Consider the following 23,376-nt stretch of genomic DNA (forward strand, 5'->3'; position numbering starts at 1 on the left):
AAGGAGTTTCTTTCATACTTAGTGTTGTATGTTTAATGACAGTGGTATTCTGTTGTTAACCTTTACCACTTCGTAGATAGTTCCTCCTGTTGGCCATGAAAGTAACACGTCCTTGTCAACGGTAAAATGAGTTGTTGGTGTGATGTTTATATTTGTAAAATCAAAATGTAGAACTGACCCATAGTACTACCCAATGGACTGAGCAAGCTCAATCGTAATACAGAAAATGCTGCCTGGTATTGTATTTGCAACATCTTAGTGTTTTTTTAGAAATACCTAGACTAGAGTAGCCAGACAATGTGAAATGGTCATTACACTCAAAGTCTACAATTGGAAAGAATATATTCTTACTAATAATGTTTGCATCTTTAGTAACTCATCACAGCCAGCTAAGTAACCTAAATGTGGTAATAAGTCCAAAAACCCAAATGAACTTTGTCACTTATCAAATAGAGGCTCTGTTGTAGACTAACACAGACGGCGATGTAGTTATATTTATTGTAGTTTGTACTAAGCCTGTCATATTTTGTGTTAATAGGGAAGAAGTTCAATATATGCTGAGCATATTATTCCTGTAGTCGCATCAGTCGAGTGAAGGTCAGAGATGTAGCTATGTGATCTGATACTGTAAATATGCACTCTGAAGCAGCCCTGTTGCTTAGTGACACTGTTTGATCCCCATCATCCACATAGACCATTTGGTGCACTGCTGCAACAGACCATGTCGCTCCAACTGCTGAACATTTTAACTTCAAATTCCGAACAGACTGCTAGTCGACTATCAGAGGCTCTCTTTTGCTACTGAACCCCTTGGACCGTGCCCCAGCTTCTCCAACCTCATAGTCTCCGAAGACTAAATTGTCCTCTGCGACACCAACACATCTAACCTCCTCGACAGCGTGAATAACATCTGACTCACCCAATTCGTCCACGACCCCACACACATCACTCGACACATATTGGACCCCATCTTCACCTCCAGTAACCCTGTCAAATACAGTCACATCACTGAACTCACCTGGACAGACCACTCCGTCTTCCACTTACACATCTCCCTACCTTGCTGCCCAGCACCCCTCATTGCAGCTGGAACAACATATCACAGACCCAATGGACCGACTCCTTCAACCCCTTCAATCCAGACCATGCCACTAACCTGGACCAGGGTATCAAGATCTCCAACTGCATCGCCTCTATCAAGAATTACAGACAGGAGATCTGCCAAACAAGCCAACTGGTGCACCGAACAACTGAGATCAGCAAACAACTGGAAAGCTGATGGTGCTCAAACAGGGACATCTCCGACAAGACTGCCTTCAAGACCTCCCTCAACCTATACCACTGTCTGCTGAGAGAAAGTAAGAACACCGCCATAGCTGGTCTCATCAAATTCAGCTCCAACCGCAGCAAAGAACTCTTCATTGACTTTTCCAACCCTGCAGCCACAGAGAACAGCATCATCTATCTCGGGGACTCTGCGATAAGCTTGCCAGCTTCTTCTACGACAAGATTGCCCCATCTACAAAAACTTCCAATTCAAGCTTAGACATCTTCAACCTACACTCCCTCACCACAACCAGCACACATCACCAACTGACCACATGGAAGCTCACCACTGATGACAAACTCAGTTCACTCAGGAGCTCCCACAGGCCCTTGTCCTCACAACATCTTGAAACCTGGAAGCCACAGGACAAGCTGCGAGCTCACAACCTTAATACCCACTGCCATCTTCCCCGAAGACTGAAAACACGCTGTAGTCAACCCGCTACTTATAAAACCATCTTCGGATCTCGCATCTCAAACAAAACCTTTTTCTCGACTGCTCCCAGTCTGGATTCAGCAGCAATCTCAGCTCCAAGACTGCCCTGATCGCAGCCACCGATGACATCTGAGCCCTCTTCGACCGGGGAGAGAAGGCGGCACTGACTCTTCCAGACCTCTCAGCGGCATTAAACGCTTTGTCCCATCACACACTGATCGCAAGTCTGCACCACATTGGCATCCAAATGGATGCTCTGTTGGGTCACCACCTTCCTCATTGAAAGGACACTGCAGGTGGGCCTACCACCGCTCACGTACAAACCCAAGGAAATCCTCAGCAGTGTTCCCCAGGGCTGATCCCTCTTAAACACCTACATGACCCCCTTGGCCAACATCGTCAGATCCCACAGACTCCACATCATATACTACGCTGATGACAAACCATCCTCTCCCCCTCCAAAGACCACAGCCACCAGCGGAACCAACTTCCACAGGTGCATGACGAGCCTCGCCACTGGATGAAGGACAACTGCTTGAAGTTCAACATGGACAACTGCTTGAAGTTCAACATGAAGTATTGGTCTGCGGCAACACCACCTCCCCTAGAACGCTTCCTGGAGGCTCTCAGAGGTAGAACGCTCTCCTACCCCGACCGACCATACCAGAAACCACTGCATCATCCTGGACAGTAAGCTGACCATTAAGTTGCAGATGGTAGTCTCCTTTGCCTGCTTCTTTACCCTGGGCATTCTACGAAACATCTTCAAATGGCTTCCCTAAGACTCGCCATCCCACAGGCCTTCATCACCAACTGACTGGACTATGCAACATTCTGTACTCGGCGATTGCCATTCACCTGCTACAGAGACTAAAGACAATACAGAATGTCGCAGCCAGAACTGTACTTGATCTCCCTTGACGAGCCCACATTCCCCTTACCCCCGAGAACTCCACTGTTTCCCAATAGAGAAGAAATTGCAATTCAAGCAGTTGACCCACACAACCAAGCCCCTGTGTACATCAGCTGCCACCTGAGTTTCCACCAACCATCTAGGTAGCTATGCTCCGCATCCCTCCCTCACCCACACTCCCCGGATCCACCAAAGCAGAGGAGGAGGATTAACCTCCTTCTACCACTTAGCAGAGACCTGAAATGACCTCCCCATGCATATTCAGACCTCCACTTCCCCACCAGAATTACGGAAAGCACTCACGACTTGGCTATTCAACTGAACCTCTCAGACCTGGAAGCACCTGGATACCCTCTCGGGTGATAAGCAGCGCTCTTTAATTCGACTGATTGATTGTATGGCTAGTGAAACAACAGACTAGTCAGTGAACAGTTAAGTGCAGGCCTAATCCACTTGACTCAGCAGGTAATGTTTAACTTTTATACCCTTTGTCCTTCAGAGAGGAGTATTACATGCATATTGCTTGTTTCGTTTCTCACTTGACATCAGCTTTACGAGAAATACATTTTTGGGGACAGTGCAGAAAGAAACTAAATCCAGTCTACCATCTTTCTCCAATTACCTTCCCTGGAGATAGATGCATATAACTATCTATCCTACTTGCAGCATGTAACTATAATAAGAAATTAAAGCATCATTAAAATGACTTGAGTTTCTTCGTAAGACAAGAATTTGACGCAGGGCCATTTTTACCAAGCAAAAAAGTTTGGTTCAGTAGCCTGAGAAAGCTATTTAATTTACTGGGAAGTAAATGGTCTATGCCATGTTATCTCACAATGTTGTCTGAGGTCATTGCGTGTTTTCGCAAGTTAATACATTTACAGAGTAGAATAATTATGATTTTTCTTCGCAGGTTAATGGACCTGATGGCGTTTTGCAGAACGGCGCTGTTGATGACGTAGCCAAGACTAGCCAACTGCTGGCAGAATTGAATTTTGAGGAAGATGAAGAAGATACCTATTATACAAAAGACCTCCCAACTCATGCTTGCAGGTAAACCATATTAAAAAAAATAACTTCAATAATATTTTTGTTAACCCAGCGCCCATCTCCGTAATACAAGATCGGTAGGAACCAAAACAAAAAAAACCTGATAAATTTTAAACGGAACACAGTTATGTTAGAAAAGTAAAACAGTCTGCCAGTCATGACCTACTTTCCCCTGCCTTTGCAGTTTTAGCATGTCATTGATTTTATTTTCAGTACACATGACAAACCTTACTCATTTGATCTTCGTTATTTGGAATGGGTGCACAGTCTATGTAAACTTACGGTAAATAAATGCTTCAAAATCTGCTTGCTAGTGGAGCGTGGCTGTTATGCTTGAAAAGGGCTTGTCCTACGTGTAGAGTTGAGCACAAGATATTTGCTGCAGCAGATTTACTTTTATATGAATTTGCCGAAGAGCTCATGTATGCGCATCTTACCACCACCTTCAGAATCCAAGCCTTCTTCCCATGCTTTAATCTGACCAGTCCCATGTTGCAGAGCTCTGGAAGGTTCCCACTTGGTTTTTATACCTATTAACTTTAGATTAATTTGTCTTTTTTTATGACCATATGATTGATATTTTTTCATGTTCTGTTCACACACAATTCTGCAACTGGTCAATCATTTGACCTCGTTAATTTTTAAAACGGCGTTTTCCAGTCCCAAATTGAAGTAGCCAATACATGATGAGGTACCACAGCAGTGCTTTATTTTTTATGGTGATAAGAAGCCTGAAGCTCTTTCTAAACTCTGTCCTAGTCCTGTTTTTTTACTTCATCCTTTATTTACTAGTGTCTGCATAAAAAAGGTTTCAAGCCCTGCTATGATTAGTCTTTAATCTCCTGCTTTTGATTCTCGTTTTTAACAACATTTAAACTAGAGACCCTTGCTTTGTGTTCATTGGCTTGATTGAAATTTGGGGTTGTAGACAAAATTGCTAGTTTACAAATTGTGTGGCATGTCCAAAATCTGAAAGACAAACTTAATTTTAATTACAAACAAGATGCACTATTTTAGAGGCTGAAGTTGTACATTGTCTAGAAGTTGGTACTGGTGGTACAGAGTAATAAATTGTGTTTTTTATAACTTCATGTATAAACACTTTATATGCCTAATGGCATCTCTTTCTCATCCCCAACACACACACACACCCCTCTTCACCCCCGCTTTTGTTTTGGCAATGTGAAGTACATGGTTTTAAGGACAAAAAAGTTTGCAGAAGCAAGATATTGTCAAGCTCTCAAAACAGGTGGCTGGCGCATTACTATTCATGTGATAGCTTAATTACCATTGAATGAGCTAAAGAGAAATGCCCTAGCCCTTCCTAGGTCTACAGAAGTTATTACTACCCCAGCCCCCTCTAGCTAACCCTTCAGCAGCTCCTGCCACTATTTTTCCGATTTTTTTGGGGGGGGTGGGGTGGGGTGGGGGTCGGAGAGTCGGAGAGGTAGTAGCAGCCCAACATCTACTGCCCCTCCTTACCTCCAACCATCCCTCACAACCCACCAACAGAGAAACTAACTGGGGCCAGGGACTAAATTAGACGGATGATGGTTGTTTCTAGTCCTTTCTCCTCCAGTCTCCTCTTCTTGATTGTTTCCTCCTGCTCCTTTATCAGGCATCCAGTTCTGCTCCCCAGCTTAGAGGAGACCTTTTTGGGATTTTTCTTAGATTCAGAAAAAGTCTACCACACACGCCTCTGTTCCCCAACAGGGAGCCCAGATACTGTTTTGGATTTGATAGGAAAGTGCTTTAGTTACATATATTTTAAAGGTTGATTGGTTATTCTGAACCATTTGTCTTGTTACCCTCTAAATACTTCCTTCTGATGTCTTTTTCTTTTTTTTGTCCCTGCCCTATGCCATTCAGTCACTGTTTAGTCTGCCATGTTTTTTCTGCTGTACGTACCTTGATCTTATGCATACACTTTTAACAGCCTTCTATGACGGTGTCACTGCACATAAGTTGCCCCTGTATTTACTGTATTTATTATTTTAGTTTTGACATTACAACAAATGCCTTTACCATGCATACGCCTTTACCCTTAAACTGCAAAAACACTCTTACCACCCAATACCCTAACCCACCCCTATACACTAAAACCCTTACCCACCCCACAACCCTAAATTCACCCATCCACCCAATACCTTACCCCCAAACACTAAAAATGCCCTTAACCATACATATTTTACTATATACCCTTTCTTGGCTGATATGTTCTTAACATTGTGTTGAAAAGGCTGTTTCCCTCTGCTGCTACTTTTAGTTTAAAAGAAACCCTAAGATGGGCAGTGTATATCCATAGCCGTTATTTGACTTTGTGATAATTGGTCATTGCCAAGAAATAGTTTTATTTGTACCAAAATGTTGACTGCTGGAGTCTTATTTTATTGTTGAATCTTGCAGAAAGAACTATAGAGTTGACAAGATGATTAACCACTTGCATCTTTTTTCTAGCTACTGTGGGATCCATGACCCAGCCTGTGTGGTGTACTGCAATACTAGCAAGAAATGGTTCTGCAATGGACGTGGAAATACATCTGGAAGGTAGGTGTCTACAAGGGGAGAAGGAACATACTTCAATTATTGAATTTATTTATAGTGCATTTCACTTTAGGTTATTTTAGCTCATAGCTTCATTGTATCCTTTTTAAGCATAAAAAGGATGTTCCTAGTTATTTCAGATGGGATGGTTGCATGTAAAATTAACATAGCTTTTGTACCAGTCCTGTTTTAACCACTTAATTAAAGTTTTCTATACATAAGGACTGTTGGACCCTCCAAGTCACATAGGGTAGCTTGGCACAGAGTAGGTAAGCTTATCTCAGAGGTACATGTGTTAAGTTTGCATCACACCCTTTAGTAACCCAGCAACCATCCACTCAAAAATGACGCTACACCACTTTTTTTTAGGAAAATATGGGCTGTTTATAAAAATAATATTATTTACTCTTGTTTTTCCTGTGTGTCAACTTGGTTGTTGCTCAAATCAAATATTTTCCCTTTGCACTTTTACATAAGTTAATTCTTCAGCAATCAATTCACAGAATAACATTACTACTCCCTGGGAACACCCCGGCCTCCTAAACTGGACTGGTACATTGGTTAACAGAGCTTAACGCTCTTCAAGGCACAGGTGGGTAACCACAAGGTTTTCAATTGAAAAAGAATTACAGATTACATTCAGCTTAATCAGATTATTTCAGAGGTTTGCCAGCAGACATGCCGTAGTGTCCTTCCCAGACCACCCCTGAAAGGAAAAGGTTACACAACAATCCCCGTCTTTTCCAGCAAGAAGAGTGTTCAGTCACTCTCTTTTACTTTTACTTAATTCTCCTCCTCAATAGTCCTGGTGACCTCTCAGTCTCAGACGTCCCAGTCTCTTAAGACCAGTATAACCACTTCTATTCGTTGGGGTAAATAAAGATCTCCCTCCTGGGACCTGTTTTCCACAATCCCCGGCCCCACAACAGCCCCCAGTTTCCACCTTACTTGAGGCCAGCCGAGCACCGCTCTGTTGCCGCTAACCGCCACTCGCCGACAGTCTTCTTCGCCTAGCAGCGCCTCCCTCGTGGGCCGGGCCAAGCAGAATCGCAGCCGGCACCGAGGGGGAAGCCTCGCTGAGATTACGGCGATATGGATTCCGCCAGACGGCTCCTCTGACCTTCCGACTTCCGCGCCACTGGGCAGGCGCGAGAGAGCAGTGGCTCTGCTTGTAGCCGCCTCTCCTCTTCGGGTCTGCGCACCCGCTGACGCTCCTCCGTTGACGCTCCGCCCTTCTTCCTTCAAGCAGGCGGATCTACAGAACGGGCCTGCGCGGAATCGCGCCACCTCCTCCCACGCTTCTCTCCTCACCCGGATCTCCACAGCAGTCCTGCGCAGTATCGCGCCATTTCCTCAGACACTTCTCGCCCTGTCAGGGTCTTCAGGGCTGGGAAAGGCACTTCGCTCCTCTTCCTCTGGCTGAAGGAGCACCACAGCAGTCCTGCGCCGTATCGCGCCACCTTCTCAGCCACTTCCCTCACTTCCAGGTACACCCAGCGCTAAGAGGGACACCTCCAGATACGCAGTGCCGGTAAGGGGGAAATTGTAGAGGGCCAGTCACCGACGGCAGGTATTGACTTGGAGAGGAGATGGGGGAAAGCAATCCAATGTCGCCTCTTCCAAGAATCTCTTAAAGAGCTTTGGCAATCAAAGTCCATAGACCAGGTAACAGGGCTTGGTCCAAGGCTAAGGGGGGAACGTCCTCACGCAGTGATTGTCCACTTGTAGCAGGAACTAACCACCTCCAGCGCGCCCACCTCCCCAAGCCTCTGCCTCACTCCTCAACTCACTGTTCATCACCAAATGGCTGACCTCCCTCTCGCCTTTATATAGGCTGACCTCAGAAGGTCCAGAAGGGACCAGAAGGTTCTGGAAGGTTCCTATTCTACCCTATGGGCCCAGTCCCTGAGTTGGCAGTTGTGGCAGTTAATAGCCACCATTTTGTGTATTTCGCACTTTCTAGCCAGAAAAGGCACCTAGGCCTCAGGAAAAAGGACTATGAGGGCAAAGAGCATCTAACCCCTAGGTCAACACCTCAAAAATCCAGTGGACATCAAAAATGGAAGGTTATGAGGGGCAAAAAGGGGACAAAATAAATAACTGACAGGAGGGACCACCCAAAGGGCTGACTGGTCTAACACGCGTCCCCCCCCCCCCAGCTGAAAGTGGGGAGAGCTACCCAATCCCTTGGGAGTCCTCATCACTAAGGCGGAAATACCTAGAGAGACCGTCTGCATTGGCGTGGTCCACTCCTGGCCGATGTTCCACCTGGAAGTCCATTCCCTGTAGGGGGATGGACCATCTCAACAGCTTAGGATTCTCCCCCTTCATTAGCATCAGCCAACGAAGAGGTCGATGGTCAGTCTGAACCAGGAAGTGCGAGCCAAACAGATATGGCCGCAACTTCAGAGCCCATACCACCGCAAAAGCTTCCCGCTCAATTGCACTCCACTTCAGTTCCCGGGGAAGCAGTCTCCTAGACAGGAAGACTACTGGCTGATCCAGACCCTCTTCATTGAGTTGCGATAACACTGCCCCAATGCCATGCTCTGATGCGTCTGTCTGGACAATGAACTCCTTGGAGAAGTCTGGGGCCCTCAGGACCGGCGCTGCACACATTGCCTGCTTCAATTTCACAAAGGCTTGCTGACAAGCCTCTGTCCAGACTACCTGTCAAGGTTGTTTCTTGGATGTGAGCTCTGTGAGGGGCGCTACAATAGTGCCATACCCCTTCACAAAGCGACGGTAGTAACCTGTGAGGCCCAGGAAAGCTCGGACCTCAGTCTGGGTCTTGGGGGGTTCCCAGGTCATGATTGCCTCAATCTTTGCCTGGAGGGGCTGCACTGTTCCCCTACCCACCAAGTGGCCTAGGTACACAACCGACCCCTGCCCAATCTGACATTTACTGGCCTTGATAGTCAAGCCAGCCTGTTTCAGGGCCTGGAGAACAGCTTGCAAGTGACGCAAATGGTCCTCCCAACTGCTGCTGAAGACGGCAATGTTATCCAGGTAAGCAGCGGAGAAAGCCTCCATTCCAGAGAGGACCTGGTTCACCAGCCGCTGAAAAGTGGCAGGGGCGTTCTTGAGCCCAAAGGGCATCACACAGAACTGGTAGTGGCCCTCAGGCGTGGAGAAGGCTGACCTTTCCTTTGCTCCATCTGTCAGGGAGATCTGCCAGTACCCGGAAGTAAGGTCAAAGGTACTCGGGTATTGGGCAGCTCCCAGCCGGTCAATAAGTTCATCCGCCCTAGGGATCGGATGTGCATCAGTCTTGGTCACTGAGTTCAGTCCCCGGTAATCCACACAGAACCTCAGTTCTGGAGTGGTGCCCGGTGGGGCAGCTTTTGGTACTAAAACCACCGGACTGGACCAGGGGCTACTGGAAGGTTCAATGGCTCCTAGCTCCAGCATCTTGGTAACCTCACCGTGGATGCTGGCCTTCACCTTGTCTGGCAGCCGGTAGGTCTTTGACTTCACTGGGCTGTCTCCTGTGTCCACATCATGGGTACACAGGTGGATCCTTCCCGAGACAAGGGAGAACAACGAAGAGTACTGCTCCAATATCTGGCGGCAGTCCTCCCGCTGCTCAGGAGTTAGGGATGGGGAGAGAATCACTCCCTCCACCGACCCATCCTTTTCCTGAGACGAAAAAAGGTCAGGGAGAGGCTCTCTTTCCGCTTCCTCTCCTCCATCAGTCACCATCATCAAGATGACCTCGGGCCTCTCATGGTGGGGTTTGAGGCGATTAGCATGCAGCACCCGTAGGGGCTGTCGAGGGGTCTTAAAATCCACCAGGTAGGTGGCCTTACCCTTCTTCTCCAACACCTCAAAGGGGCCTGTCCAGCGATCCTGGAGAGCACTTAGCTCTCCATCATCCACACTTTCTGGCCAGGCTCCAACTCCACAGGGTGAGCGTTGTGGTCATACCACTCTTTCATTACTGCTTGACTGGCTTCCAAGTTGTCAGAAGCTTGCTTCCACAACTTTGCCATTTGGCTCCGGAAGGCCAGCATGTAGCTCACCACATCCTGGGGAGGCTTTCTGGGAGACTTTTCCCATCCATCCTTCACCAGGCTGAGAGGTCCACGCAAAGGGTGCCCGTACAGTAGCTCAAAGGGGCTGAAGCCCACTCCCTTCTGCGGCACTTCCCTGTAAGAGAATAGCAAACAGGGCAGGAGGACGTCCCATTTCCTCCGCAGGCTCTCAGGCAGACTTCTTATCATGCCTTTTAAGGTCTTGTTGAACCTCTCTACCAGTCCATTGGACTGGGGGTGGTATGGAGTGGTGAACCGGTAGGTCACTCCACACTCCTTCCACATTGCCCGCATATATGCTGACATGAAGTTGGTCCCCCTGTCGGACACAACTTCCTTGGGGAAACCCACTCGGGTAAAGATCCCCATCAGGGCCCTAGCCACAACAGGTGCAGTGATAGTCCTCAGAGGAATTGCCTCTGGGTACCGCGTGGCATGATCCACCAGAACCAGGATAAACCTGTGACCAGCTGTAGTTGGTGGATCCAATGGCCCCACAATGTCGATGCCCACCCTTTCAAAGGGGGTGCTAACGACAGGAAGTGGTTCCAGGGGAGCTTTCAGCTTCACCCCTGTCTTCCCACTGGCTTGACAGGATACACACGTCCGACAGTAGGTGTCGGATGCCACTTTCATCTGAGGCCAGTAAAAGTGGGGGACAAGCCGGGCAAAGGTCTTGTCCTGACCTAAGTGTCCTGCCAAGGGAATCTCATGAGCCAATTCTAGAAGAAAGGCTCGGTACCGTTGAGGGACTACCAAGGCCCGTGATGAACCGGGCAAAGGTACCTTGGGTTCACTGTAGAGGAGTCCGTCCTCCCAGTAAATATGGTAGTGCCCTGCAACGTTCCCTGCTGCCTGGGCTTCGGCCTGTCGCCTCAGTCCCTCCAGGGTAGGGCACTCCTTCTGGCCCTTACAAAACTCCTCCCTGGTAGGCCCTCCTTCCACATGCCACTCAGCAGGGATAGGTAAGTCCTCCAGGGAGACTACTTCCCCCTTCACGGACTCCTGGCCCACCACCGCAGGTGGCCGATCTGTCTCATGGGGCGTGGAAGCCGAAGCAGGCTTCTCCTGTCTTCGGGTCTTTCCCTTTTTGGCAGCGGGCTGGGCCATTGTTCCAGGCTCCAGCCCAGGCGAACTCTCTCTCTGGGTAGCCGCAGACCTTGTGCTTGCACAGGCCCAGTCAGGTGTACCCAGCATCTCCGAATGAGTCCGGTATTCCACCTCCTTTCAAGCATTGAGCTCCATGTCATTTCCCAACAGACAATCGACTGGCACGGCAGGGCTTACGGCAACTCGAAGTGAACCTGCAACCCCTTCCCACTCAAAGGGAACCTCGGCCACAGGGTAGTGGCCCAATCTGCCATCGGCCATCGCGGCGGGGTGGAGTACATGGGGAATCACCTGCTCTGGAGACACCAGTTGACTCCTTACCATAGTCATACTGGCTCCTGTATCTCTCAGAGCTTCCCCTCTCTGGCCATTGATAGTGATCCATTGCCCATACTTGGTAGTATTTTAGGGCACCTGGATCTTAGGAGCCATCTCCCGATCTCCCAGGAACACTAAGGTGACACCCGCCCACTCACCCCCCTTATCTAAGGGCAACTCCTCCCCGAGCACTACACTAGCTACTCCTGGGGCTTTTCCTCCAGTGGGAGGGGGTGGTCTCTTTGGGCACTTGACATCTCCCTTATAATGTCCAACACCACAACACTCATAGCAGTGGACAACCCTTGGCTGCTGGCTTTGGCCAGGATAAGGGTTTCTGGGCGGGTTAGCCTTAGGGGTGAATCCTGTTCCCTTTCCCTGGAAACTGTTTTGGGGACCTTTTGAGAACTCCCGCTTTTTATCTCCCCCTCCTTCTTCTGGGGGGCGCCCTGCCCGGCCCTTTGGGAATCCCCTCCAGTCCCCTTTGAGGACACCCGGGTACTTGCCCAGATGTCCGCCTCCTCTGCAAGCTTCCTGGGGTTGGTCAGCTTGCTGTCCACCAGGTGTTGACGCAGCTCGGGAAAACATTTCTCGAGTAGGTGCTCTTTGAGAATAAGGTCGTACAACCCCTCATAGTCCCTCACCTCGCTGCCTTGTATCCAACCCCAGGGGTGTGGAATTTAATAAAATATCTAGTTGTCCATGGGACAAGTAGCTTCATAAATCTGCTTGTCCTTTAACAAAACCCACTTTTCCCTTTAGTGCCATATAGTGCGCCGTCAAATAATGGCAGCAGTCTCGTCATAAAAGAGCTTCGGCAATTGCCACTATGGTTATGTCAGGCTCCTAGTATAGACGGATTTGAATACTAGCAAATCCCTTATTTTGCATCCTTTCTGCAAGTCTACATGCTGGGTTTGGAGGTAGCAGTAAGCAATATTTGCAGGGTTAGAATGCTCTTTCGAGTCTATGCAAACCTACTAACGCGCATATTTTGAGGGCTTTCATCAGCTCTCTTTAATCCTTTCCAATACTGAGAAGGGTTGGAAATGTACTCCTGGCAGTAGTAACATTTCTTTGAGGGCTGGGAAAAATGTGGTTCGAAGAAAAGTGAACTTGTAAACGTTCAACAGATTTTCGCAGTGGCAAAACTAATCATTCATATCTCATGTGAAAGTTCAATTCACAAATATTTCCCAGAGTATGATTTCCTGGCCTACTTAAGGAAATTCGTGTGAATTCATGAAAGATGTAAATCTGCATTAATGCAAGGACATCAATCATTGTGCACTTTTGTGGCTTTCTTTAACAATTGAGCTTTAACCAAGAACTTTTGTTTTAAATAAAATGCTATCTCTATCGGCTGACCACTGTGTGTAACAGCATTCTGCTCTTTTACAAGAAGCATATCTGCACAAAAAGTAGTTTTGTTCAGTTCCAGGAACTACTGTGGCAATGTGGGCTTTTTGAGAACAAAAACAGTTGGCTGTCTAGGAAGAACGTGCTGGCAAACAGCACCACGCTCACCTGATAAGCCGAGATAGAGTAAGGAGCATAGTGCAGGCCAAGTGCATGAGCAGAAAACTAAAATACACCCCACTTTGAACCAAAGTTCTTATGCTACCTAGCAAGTGAAGAAAGCCATTGTAACCCTCTCTAGAAAAGCTCTCGTCTTTCCCATCCAAGCATCTACCCATTCATCTTTTCATTCGCCGACTGATATCTACCATTTTACCTTTACATTGTCATCCATTCATTCTTTCATCCAATAGCCTTTCACCATTGTTTTTCCATCCAAACATCCGCCCACCCATATCTAAACCTACCCAACCATCTCCAAACCTATACATCCATCTATTGCAGCCACCCACCCATCCTTTTTCTCACCCATCCACCACCCTTTCACCCACCCTCCTTTTTATTCATCCATCCATTTATCCATCCTTCCGCCCACCCACCTATCCTTCCACTCATCCATCCATCCTTCCACTCATCCATCTTTTCTCTCACTAATCCATCCACTCTATAACCATGCATCCACTCTTTCCTTCATCACATCAGTCGTCCATCCACCATACCTGTCACTCATCCATCCATGAACCTATCCTTTCACTCATTCATTCATCCATCCATCTAGCCAGACACACTTACACTCACTCATCCAACCACCATTACACCCACACATCCATCCATCCATCCATCCATCCTTTCACTCAATCACCTGCTCTTTCCCATTACTGATCAGCCTTTGTCTGCTGAGTTGTAGACCGAAGAGGCACATTAAGGGCTGCACCCCCACTGTAGCTGCTACAATGGGGGGGTTGGTGACACCCTTCTCCAACCCTATCCTTCCATCCCCAAATCTATCCATCAAACTCATCCATTCCTCCTTCCATTCATTCATCTCTCCCTCCATCCATCCTTTCACTCATACATCCACGCTTTAACACCATCATCCTATTTTTAACTCGGATATCCATCCACAGTTGCACTCATCTTCCATCCATTCTTTCACTCATCCATCCATCCATCCTTTCACCCTACCCATACTCATTTCAACTCCTATATCCAGCCTCCCTTTCAGCCATCCCACCATCAATCTGTCCTTTTGCTCATTCATCCACCCTTTCAACCCTCTCCATCTACCCTTTCACTCATCAGCCTTTTCACTCCACTATCCACCCATCAATCTATCCATCCATCCGCTTATCCATCCAGAAACCTTTCCACCGAGCCACCCACTTATCCATCCATCCACCCACCTATCATCCATCCACCCACCAACCATCCACCCATCCATCTTCTTTCTTTTGTCAATCCACCATTTCATTCAGCCATCCATCCTTTCACTCATCCATCCTCGTTCACCCCATCCATTCATTTACCCTTGCGTTAATCTTTCTATCCTTTCACTCACCCATTCTTGCATCAATCCTTGCATCTATCCATCTACCCTTTAACCCACTCACCCACCCTTTCACATCAATTAGCCTTTGTCTGTGAACCTGCAGATGAAAGACGCCTATCAAGAACCTCACAGCTGCAGTAGCTGCTACAACTGTGTGTTTACGGTGCACCCTGGAGAAGGCAAAAAGTGAGACGAAGTGCACGTACAGAAGTAGGTGTGGGCCTGAGGCCTGCATGAAAGCCCCATGGGGAAAGTAAGGAGATGTAATGTACACGTAGGATATGAGAGGCCAAGAGAAGGGGGTCAGGGCTGTCCGAGATGGCGGCGGAGGGGGGTTAGCAGGTATAGGCACCGGGTAAAACATAAGGTGTATAGGAAATACAAAGGGGAGGGGGGGCACGAGCTTCATGAGAAGGGAAAACAATGTGCTTTACAGTAGTTCCTGGAGGTGAGGATGTAGAGGAATCTTGGGGCCGTAAGAGGCCCAAGGGTGAAGCACAGAATGAAAGGCAGGGATCACAAGTTCAAGTCAGAGCGGGGGCCAAGAGGCAGAAAAGGCAGTCTCTTACATGGGGACCAGAAGGTTCTGGAAGGTTCCTATTCTACCCTATGGGCCCAGTCCCTGAGTTGGCAGTTGTGGCAGTTAATAGCCACCATTTTGTGTATTTCGCACTTTCTAGCCAGAAAAGGCACCTAGGCCTCAGGAAAAAGGACTATGAGGGCAAAGAGCATCTAACCCCTAGGTGAACACCTCAAAAATCCAGTGGACATCAAAAATGAAAGGTTATGAGGGGCAAAAAGGGACAAAATAAATAACTGACAGGAGGGACCACCCAAAGGGCTGACAGGTCTAACAAGGACCATTGCATATTACTGTATTGCGATTCCATTCTAAGAAAAATGGATTGTGCCGTCTAGTCTGTATTCTAGTCATTGTCGGGAAGAAGCTTGTAGTTCTAAGCATGTGCACCTTTTCCACTTCTGCTCAATCTGTCAACCAGTTTTGTAGCAGTGGTTTGTCTGTTGACATCCATGTTTAAGCAATAGTTATTTGCATCACAAGTTTGTATTTTACCTAAATCTCCCACCAGGTACAAGTACTCTGTTCTAGAGACAGTTGTATGTATGGGATCTTTCTGGTTTTCTTTTACCACATGGATTGTCAAAACTAGATAACATATCTGTCTGGTCTGACATTTATCTTCTATTGCAATGTTAGACCCATGTGTCAGGAGTTCTGTGGTATTTAAGTATTAAAAATGCATTAGTTTAACCATTGTGTGCAAACGTATATTCCATCGCTGAACGTAGTGTCAGGGTCCTTGGTTTCTCTCTATTGTGGTTTTCACCATGTTTGCCATTACCACTTTATGTAAAGAAGATACACTGTTTCCTGCAGTGATACCAACCTACTTTTCAATGCTTGTTTCCTTGGAGCAGCATGAAAAGTCCCTTTTGTCTGTTAAGCTGTTTTCCCCATCATTTGACACTGTTAAAAACTCTGCATTTGAGATGTCGCAGCAGGAAAGTGTACATATTTTTCATCATCCTACAATTGACCGCCTTTCAACTAATGCTTATCCTGTAGGGCCTTCCTGAAGTTGGTCAAACCCTAGAGGTGCCTGATTTTTCAAACAAACAGTCCTCCAAGTATCTCATAAATAATAGATGATGCTGACCTTGTTAAATTGGTGAGGAAATTCTTAAAAGTATTAGAATCGTACCTCATCTTCCCATGCCCTGGTGTCCTACATTCCAGTCAGTACTGTGTATCAGTTCCTGCTCCTTCTTTGATATTGTTTACCACTTTTTGAAGTTGTGGTGCTATGAATAAGTATTCAAGTTAAAGAAAACCTAGCCTGGCAACCTTATATTTGTTTTAAGATGACATTTTGTACTCTTAAGTCAACCCAGAGCTCTATCAAGAAAAGACTGTCCAATTTTCCAGAACACTTGTCTAGGGTACATTCTCTGTGTACCAATCTTTGGTACATGTGTGACAATTCCTCCCAAGAAGACCTTTGCCTGAAGATGTTGGCTTTTAGAATTCTGCTGGCTCAAGTTGATTTCTGGTGACTGACTGAAGAGTGCCAGCATATTGTGAAATTGTCCTCGGGCTGGTATTTGAGAAGTCGGACTTGAAATGAAAAGACTCAAAGGAAGCTGTCCAACCTTTATGACTAGTTCTTGGGGTTGCAAATGCTGCAACAATTTCACAGATTTGTTTTGCAAAAATTACGTAATTTGATGGAGCAGGAAGATAAATATTTCTCCTCACTTAAGGTGTTGTTTTGTGGCAAAAAAAATTACTCATGTTCAAAATTAATTTGGTACAATGTATTTTCCTATTTTGTACATATAACTGGTTGTATTTGTGGCTGTTTTGCATTTCCCTATTATCCAAGGGTGTGGTAAGGGCTTATTACTCAGTGATGACTTTATTTTTAATTGCAGATTTCTTTCATTTGATTTGCACAACCTGTGTTACTGGTTTAAAAGGAAGTTTCTTATTACTGATGCCGGGCATAGCTTGGATGTTGGCGCAATATGTCGCTTTCATTTCTTTTTGATTCAGGCTAAAACTGATTTAAAACACAAGCCGTACTTCAAATCCCTGTGTGCTTCTAAGAAGCTGGGAGAAGGTGACTCTGGTGTTTCATTCTCCTTAGTTTAAGATGTATATCACACTGTTCAAGACCTTCAAACTTATCTGAGTCCTTCAGTCAGGAGTTTGATATCCCCCTTGATAGTTTGTGTCAGAGGAGGTATTCACAACCCTGTCTACCTTCCGTATGATCAATGAACTGTCCCTCTCACATGCAGACAGACAGACACCTTGAGGACCTCGCCAAGTATATACCAAAAAAGTATATATGTGTATATACTGAAAACCTTTCACGTAGAGACGTGCTGAAGTAGCAAAACCAAATTTTTTGTAGCTGTTAAACTTGTAAAAACACCCACATTTAATTTAATTTTTATTTAAAAAGACCTCCAATGAAAATAAGTCACTAAATGAAGAACCGTGACACATAAACACCTTTCACAAAAGTTTAGAAGGAAATCTATCATTATGCCAGAAGATAGGCTGGACTTAACAAGGAGCTTTAAAAAAAAAAAAACTCCCTTCCTTGAAGGGCATTGCCATATCGCGAGTGACCAATCAAGCTTCAGAGCTGTCGAGTCAGTTTATTTATTTATTTGAAAGTTTTATATAGCGCGAACAAGATCTTTGCAGATATCAGAGCGCTTTACAGTAATAGCATGTAGCAGTTGAGGTAGTTAGGTACAATATGCATAATTACATAGGTAGGTCAAAGAACAACTGGAGGTAGATCATAGGTGAGGTAGTGTCAGTACACGGTACATAGTCAAACCGTTGCGCCAATAATATAAAAGTACAAAAGTATGCATATACTTATTTAAACGTTCTGCAAGTGTTTTTGGAGATAACATAAAAGGTGGGCATAGTTGAGGTAGGTGCGTGAAGGATGTACAGTCACACAGGTGCATCAGTAGTACAAAAGTAGGGATGGTTGAGGTGGTGTAGGTACAGTGTGCAAGTCAGACAGGTGCGTCAATAGTACATCAAAATACAAAGAGGGAACAAATACAATCAAATAAGTCATAATACCAGTGGTACAAGTAGTACAGAGAGGGAACATATACACTCAAGTAAGACATAATACAAATAGTACTAGTAGACCAAGGGGTCAGGCCGGTATTATGGAGCTGAACTTTTTTTGTCTTTTAAAATGTATTATCTCAATTGAGACCCTTTTCCAACTTCCTCGAATACATCTCGCTCTTTAGGACTAGGTGTGTACAGTATCTTTTTATTTTCTAGTCAGACTGCCTTCACTATTTGGGATGTGCCCTGTCTGTGGGAGGAAAAATGACCTGACAGACCCTCATTATGTGTGTATAGTCGTGTCTCCCTGAGGCACACCACCCTGAAGTCTGGCCACTTCCAGAAGATGTCCTAAAGGACAGATGGAAGGTCAGCCTGCTAGGCCTACAGGGGGCAACTTCAGTGCACTCTGAGAAGCAAGTGCTTTTCTCCACCACCACCTGAATCTCTAATACCCTTGACTTCACTCCTGCTGAAGTCTGAGTAGTTGTGGTGCCTTATGAGGAACCACTGGAACATACCTGAACCTGGTGAAGCAGAAGTAGGCTATATTGAGATATACCTAGATCCCTTGGGAGCGGTCTAGTTCAAGATGCTCCAGGTGTCCTAGTAAGATGATCTAGCTCTCACCGCACCAGTCACTGACGTTCCCCTTTCTGGCCCTCACATAAATCTGACTTATTCCTCCATCAGACTATTTTGTCAGTGGCTGATTCCCTGCCTTTCCGTGTTTCCTTTGTGAATGACATTAATACTTTTATTGAGATATTGGTATGGGGTGCAGCTAAACTTAATTTATCCAGTATTATGGGTATCTTTCATAGATTCACATGCCTGAATCATTCCCCGTCGTCGGGGTGGGAGTCCCCGGTAAATTATAATAATGTCACATAGACATATACTTAGTACTAGGCCAGAGGCCTTACATTAGTAGCCTATCTAGGTCCTTATGTGAAAAGGACCAAACTTAGGCCAGGAGCCAATCAGCTACTATCACCCTCCTCACCTTCCTGGAAGGAGCCCTAGTCCCTCAGATTTTCTACCGCACGTCGTGCTAAGGGAGTCTCCACTGAGCTCTGCTCAGGTTTTTTCCCAAATCTTTGGATTTATTCTATTTTCTCTTCAAGTTTCAGCTTTGGTAGGAGTTTTGGTATTTATTATGTCTACTACTCCTAAAAAGGGGCTCTTTAGACCCTGTGCCTCTTGTAACAAATTGAGGCTAGATATAGTGGACAAGCATGAAGACTGTTTGTATTGCGTCTATCCTCAGCATTCTGCCAAGGAATGTAAGATTTGTCGCACTCTCCCGGTCAAAACATTGAAGGACAGGGAAGGGCGCCTGCTTCTGTGGCTTCAGAGACTAAAGGACAAAGATCAAGCAGTCTCTTCAGGTGAGAGCGAGTGTTCCTTCAGGAGTTTCCAATCCTCTCCTAAAAGGCCTCGACAGACATCCCCAGGTCAGTCTGCTGCGCCTCCTCACAAGAAGCCAAAGTCCATGGAGGGTCATCTTAAGGTCAAGCCTCAGAAACCTTCTCTTCAGATGAGACTTCAAGAAGCCTGCTATGGTGTCTTCTGGTCTACCTGTGACAATCTCCATTTCGACATCCACGGCGTCTACTTTCTCCATGGCGTCGACTTCTACAATATCGTCGACGATGGGTAGGTCAATACCTTCTATAATTCCTGTCACAAAACTGTCGACGACGCAGTTCCTGTGGACGTCGGCTTCATCGTCGACGAAGATGAAGCTTTCATCGTCGACGAAAATCCCATCGTCGACGAGGACCCCATCGTCGTCGACGACCCCACCGTCGACGAAGACTACAGCGTCGACTAAGACTACCTCGTCGACGAGGACTCCGTCGACGAGGACACCGTCGACGAAACCATCGACGTCGACACCACCGTCGACGAGGACACCATCGACGTCGACACCACCGTCGACGAGGACTCCGTCGACGAGGACACCGTCGACGAAACCATCGACGTCGACACCACCGTCGACGACGAGACCGTCGACGAAGCCATCGTCGTCGACCTCTACGCTGTCCAAGCCGCCGTCGACTAAGGAATCGTTGTCATCGACGTCGTCGACGAAAACATCAATGACGACGATACAGTCGACGATGAAAATTCCTGATAAGTCCTCAAGATTCGTAGACGCTCCACCGTCGACGGACACCGCGTCAACGGATCTACAATCTAAGGGCTCTCCCTCTTTGAAATATACTTATACACATTTTAGAATGTCATCATGCAGGGTGACACCAGAGATGACCTCACCTAGCAAGGTCCAACAGCTGCTGCCAACGCAGTTTCTAGAATCTGAAGATCCTGAGATGGAGACCATGTTTCCCATAGCGTCCAGTCCATCTCATCTTAACATTAAAGTTCATGAGAGTTCGGACTGTGAAGAGTTAGAGGAGGTTACAATTCAAGAGGAAGTTCAAGAGCATACCACTGCCCAGCCTATGGTGTGCCTACCAGCGTCAATTGTCTCTGACCTCCAGTTTCTAATTGTGGACTATAAACAAAGATTCCCATCATCTTCTCCTACATCAGGAGTACAGGCACAACAGGAAGCGCCGACTCCTCAACATCAACAGCGGCCACCTCCGCTGGTTGTGCGTCAGGAACCAGACAGATTTCCTCCTCAAATTTCTTCGGATGAGGATGAATATGAAGAAGAAATGAGAGGTGACGAAACACAAGAGTAGGAAGGTGAAATACATGATGATGATGATTCTGAGGATAACGCCAACGTGGATTCAGCATCATTTGACCAAGGACAGGACGATTCAACCCCTGAAGATTTAGGGGGATTCCGTAATATCGTAGGGAGAGCGGCTGCAAGGTTCAACATCCAAATAGCATCGGAAACACAGGACTGTTTCCTTCATGATTTTAAAGAACCCTTCAAGAGATCTGCTCGCTCCATTCCAGTAATTGATTATATATGGGAGCAAGGACTTAAAATAATTAAAAATCCTGCCTATCTTATTCCAGTGCCGGCTAGACTTGAAAGGAAGTACAAAGCCCCAGACACTGCACCCGCATGTTTAACTGGCCAAACTAAACCTGACTCGGTTATATCTCAGGCCGCTCAGCAGAAGTCCAGCAACCCGTCAGCGGCAATAACAGCGCCTCCTGATAAAGAGGGAAGAAAACTTGATGCCATCTGCAAGAGATTTTCCTCCATGTCCGCCCTATCAGTCAGGGCTGCAAATTCTCTGGCTTTACTAGGTCGCTACAATCGCCAAATATGGGCAGATATAGCCCCATATCTAGGAGCGATCCCAGAAGACCAGAAAGAGGAGGTTAAGAAGATTTTGCTGGAGGGCGAACGTTCGGCATCAGAGATGATCGATGTGGCCTTGGATATCGCTTCCACAGGCTTCCGTCAATTGGCAGGAGCAGCAGTTTTGAGACGCCAGGGCTGGCTTAAAGCCACCGCATTCCGGCCTGAAGTGCAAGCCAAAGTTCTAGACATGCCATTTGATGGAGAACTGCTCTTCGGTGAGCATATAGATGACATGCTGCAAGGTATTAAGAAGGATACCGACACGGCGAAAGCCTTAGGCACCCTGCAATACAAGACTAATTCCTTTCGAGGATCCAGAGGTAGAGGGCAACAGAATCGTGGCAGCTATCACGGTTACAAGTCCGCTTATAACTCTTCCCAGCAGTACAGGCCTCAATATCAGCAGAGGCAGCAACAAGGACGAGCCTCATACAACAAATCGTCCTTTCGAGGAAAAGGTGGAAAGAAAGACAATTACAGACGCCAATGACTGCTTTCTCCAGCAGGCCTCCACCTCTTCTCCACAATTCGTAGTTGGAGGAAAAATTACCAACTTTCTTCACAATTGGAAGCAAATTACAACAGATCGTTGGGTGTTGCAGTTAGTTCGTTTCGGACACACGGAGTTTGTGGAGCATCCTCCACCGAACCCACCATGTCCTCTGCAGCACAAGAATCTGAACCTACTTCAAAAGGAGCTCTCTCTAATGCTCCAGAAAAGAGCAGTGGAGAGAGTTCCTCGAGGTCAGAAGGGGAAAGGATTCTATTCCCGATTCTTCCTGATCAGAAAAAAGGAGAAAAAGCAGTGGAGACCAATACTGGATCTGAGAAACCTAAACAAATACCTCAAGAAGCAGTCCTTCCGTATGGTTACCCTCCAGGAAGTATTACACCTACTCAATTCAAAAGACTATATGGTATCCTTAGACCTCCAGGATGCCTATTTTCATATCCTCATTCACAAGAGTCATCGACAATTCCTGAGGTTTGCAGTGGCGGGCAGACACTACCAGTTCAGGGTCTTACCATTCGGCCTGAAGTCAGCTCCACGCATCTTCACGAAGTGTCTGTCTCCGGTAGCGGCATACCTTCGCCAGCATCATCACCAAGTCTTTCCTTACCTAGACGACTGGCTCGTCAAAGCTCCTACTCGGACAGGAGTAACTAGGTCCTCTACGGCCTGCCTTCATCTCTTCGAGAACCTGGGCCTAACACTCAACCAGGAAAAGTCAACTCTACAACCGTCACAGCGTCTCAATTTTCAGGGAGCAACGTTGGATACACAACAGGAAAAAGCCTTCCCTTCCAGAGAATGTCAGGTTAAGCTGAAGACCCTGGCCGTCCACATTCAGACCAGAAAGAGAGTCAAAGTTCGACTCTTCAAGTCCTTTGCTAGGAAGGATGTCTTCCAACATCTTTCTCATTCCTCACTGTCGCCTCCACATGCGGCCTCTACAGGAAGCCTTAACAAATCAGTGGATCCAAAGTACAGGATCTTTCGACGACTGGATCAAGATCACTCAGGTCATGAAGAAAGCTCTGAGATGGTGGATTCTGGGCGACAACTTAAACAAGGGCCTTCCTTTTCTACTCCCAGTCTCTCCTCATGTGATTACCACAGACGCTTCACTGGAAGGATGGGGGGCGTTCCTTCAAGAACTGCAAGTACACGGTCAGAGGTCAGTGGCAGAAAAACAACTCCACATCAATCAGCTAAAGCTACGAGCAGTGCGCTTGGCGCTTCGAGCATTTCTACCCCGGATCAGGAACTCCCCAGTGCTTGTGAGGACGGACAACACCACCAC

At 46.6% G+C, this 23,376-nt stretch overlaps 1 protein-coding gene across 3 annotated transcripts in view; it reads left to right on the plus strand.

Annotated features, from left to right (window-relative positions):
* The window catches only part of UPF1 (UPF1 RNA helicase and ATPase), a 382,560-nt gene that overhangs the window by 37,392 nt on the left and 321,792 nt on the right, over positions 1–23,376 (plus strand). For all 3 annotated transcript variants that reach the window (XM_086947036.1, XM_086947037.1, XM_086947035.1), the window contains exons 2-3: positions 3,589–3,728; positions 6,183–6,272. In XM_086947036.1, the coding sequence (XP_086803162.1) occupies positions 3,589–3,728; positions 6,183–6,272 (230 nt within the window). The remainder of the gene's footprint in view (positions 1–3,588; positions 3,729–6,182; positions 6,273–23,376) is intronic.

Source organism: Lissotriton vulgaris, chromosome 12 (assembly GCF_964263255.1).
Source record: "Lissotriton vulgaris chromosome 12, aLisVul1.2, whole genome shotgun sequence".
Classification (NCBI taxonomy): domain Eukaryota; kingdom Metazoa; phylum Chordata; class Amphibia; order Caudata; family Salamandridae; genus Lissotriton; species Lissotriton vulgaris.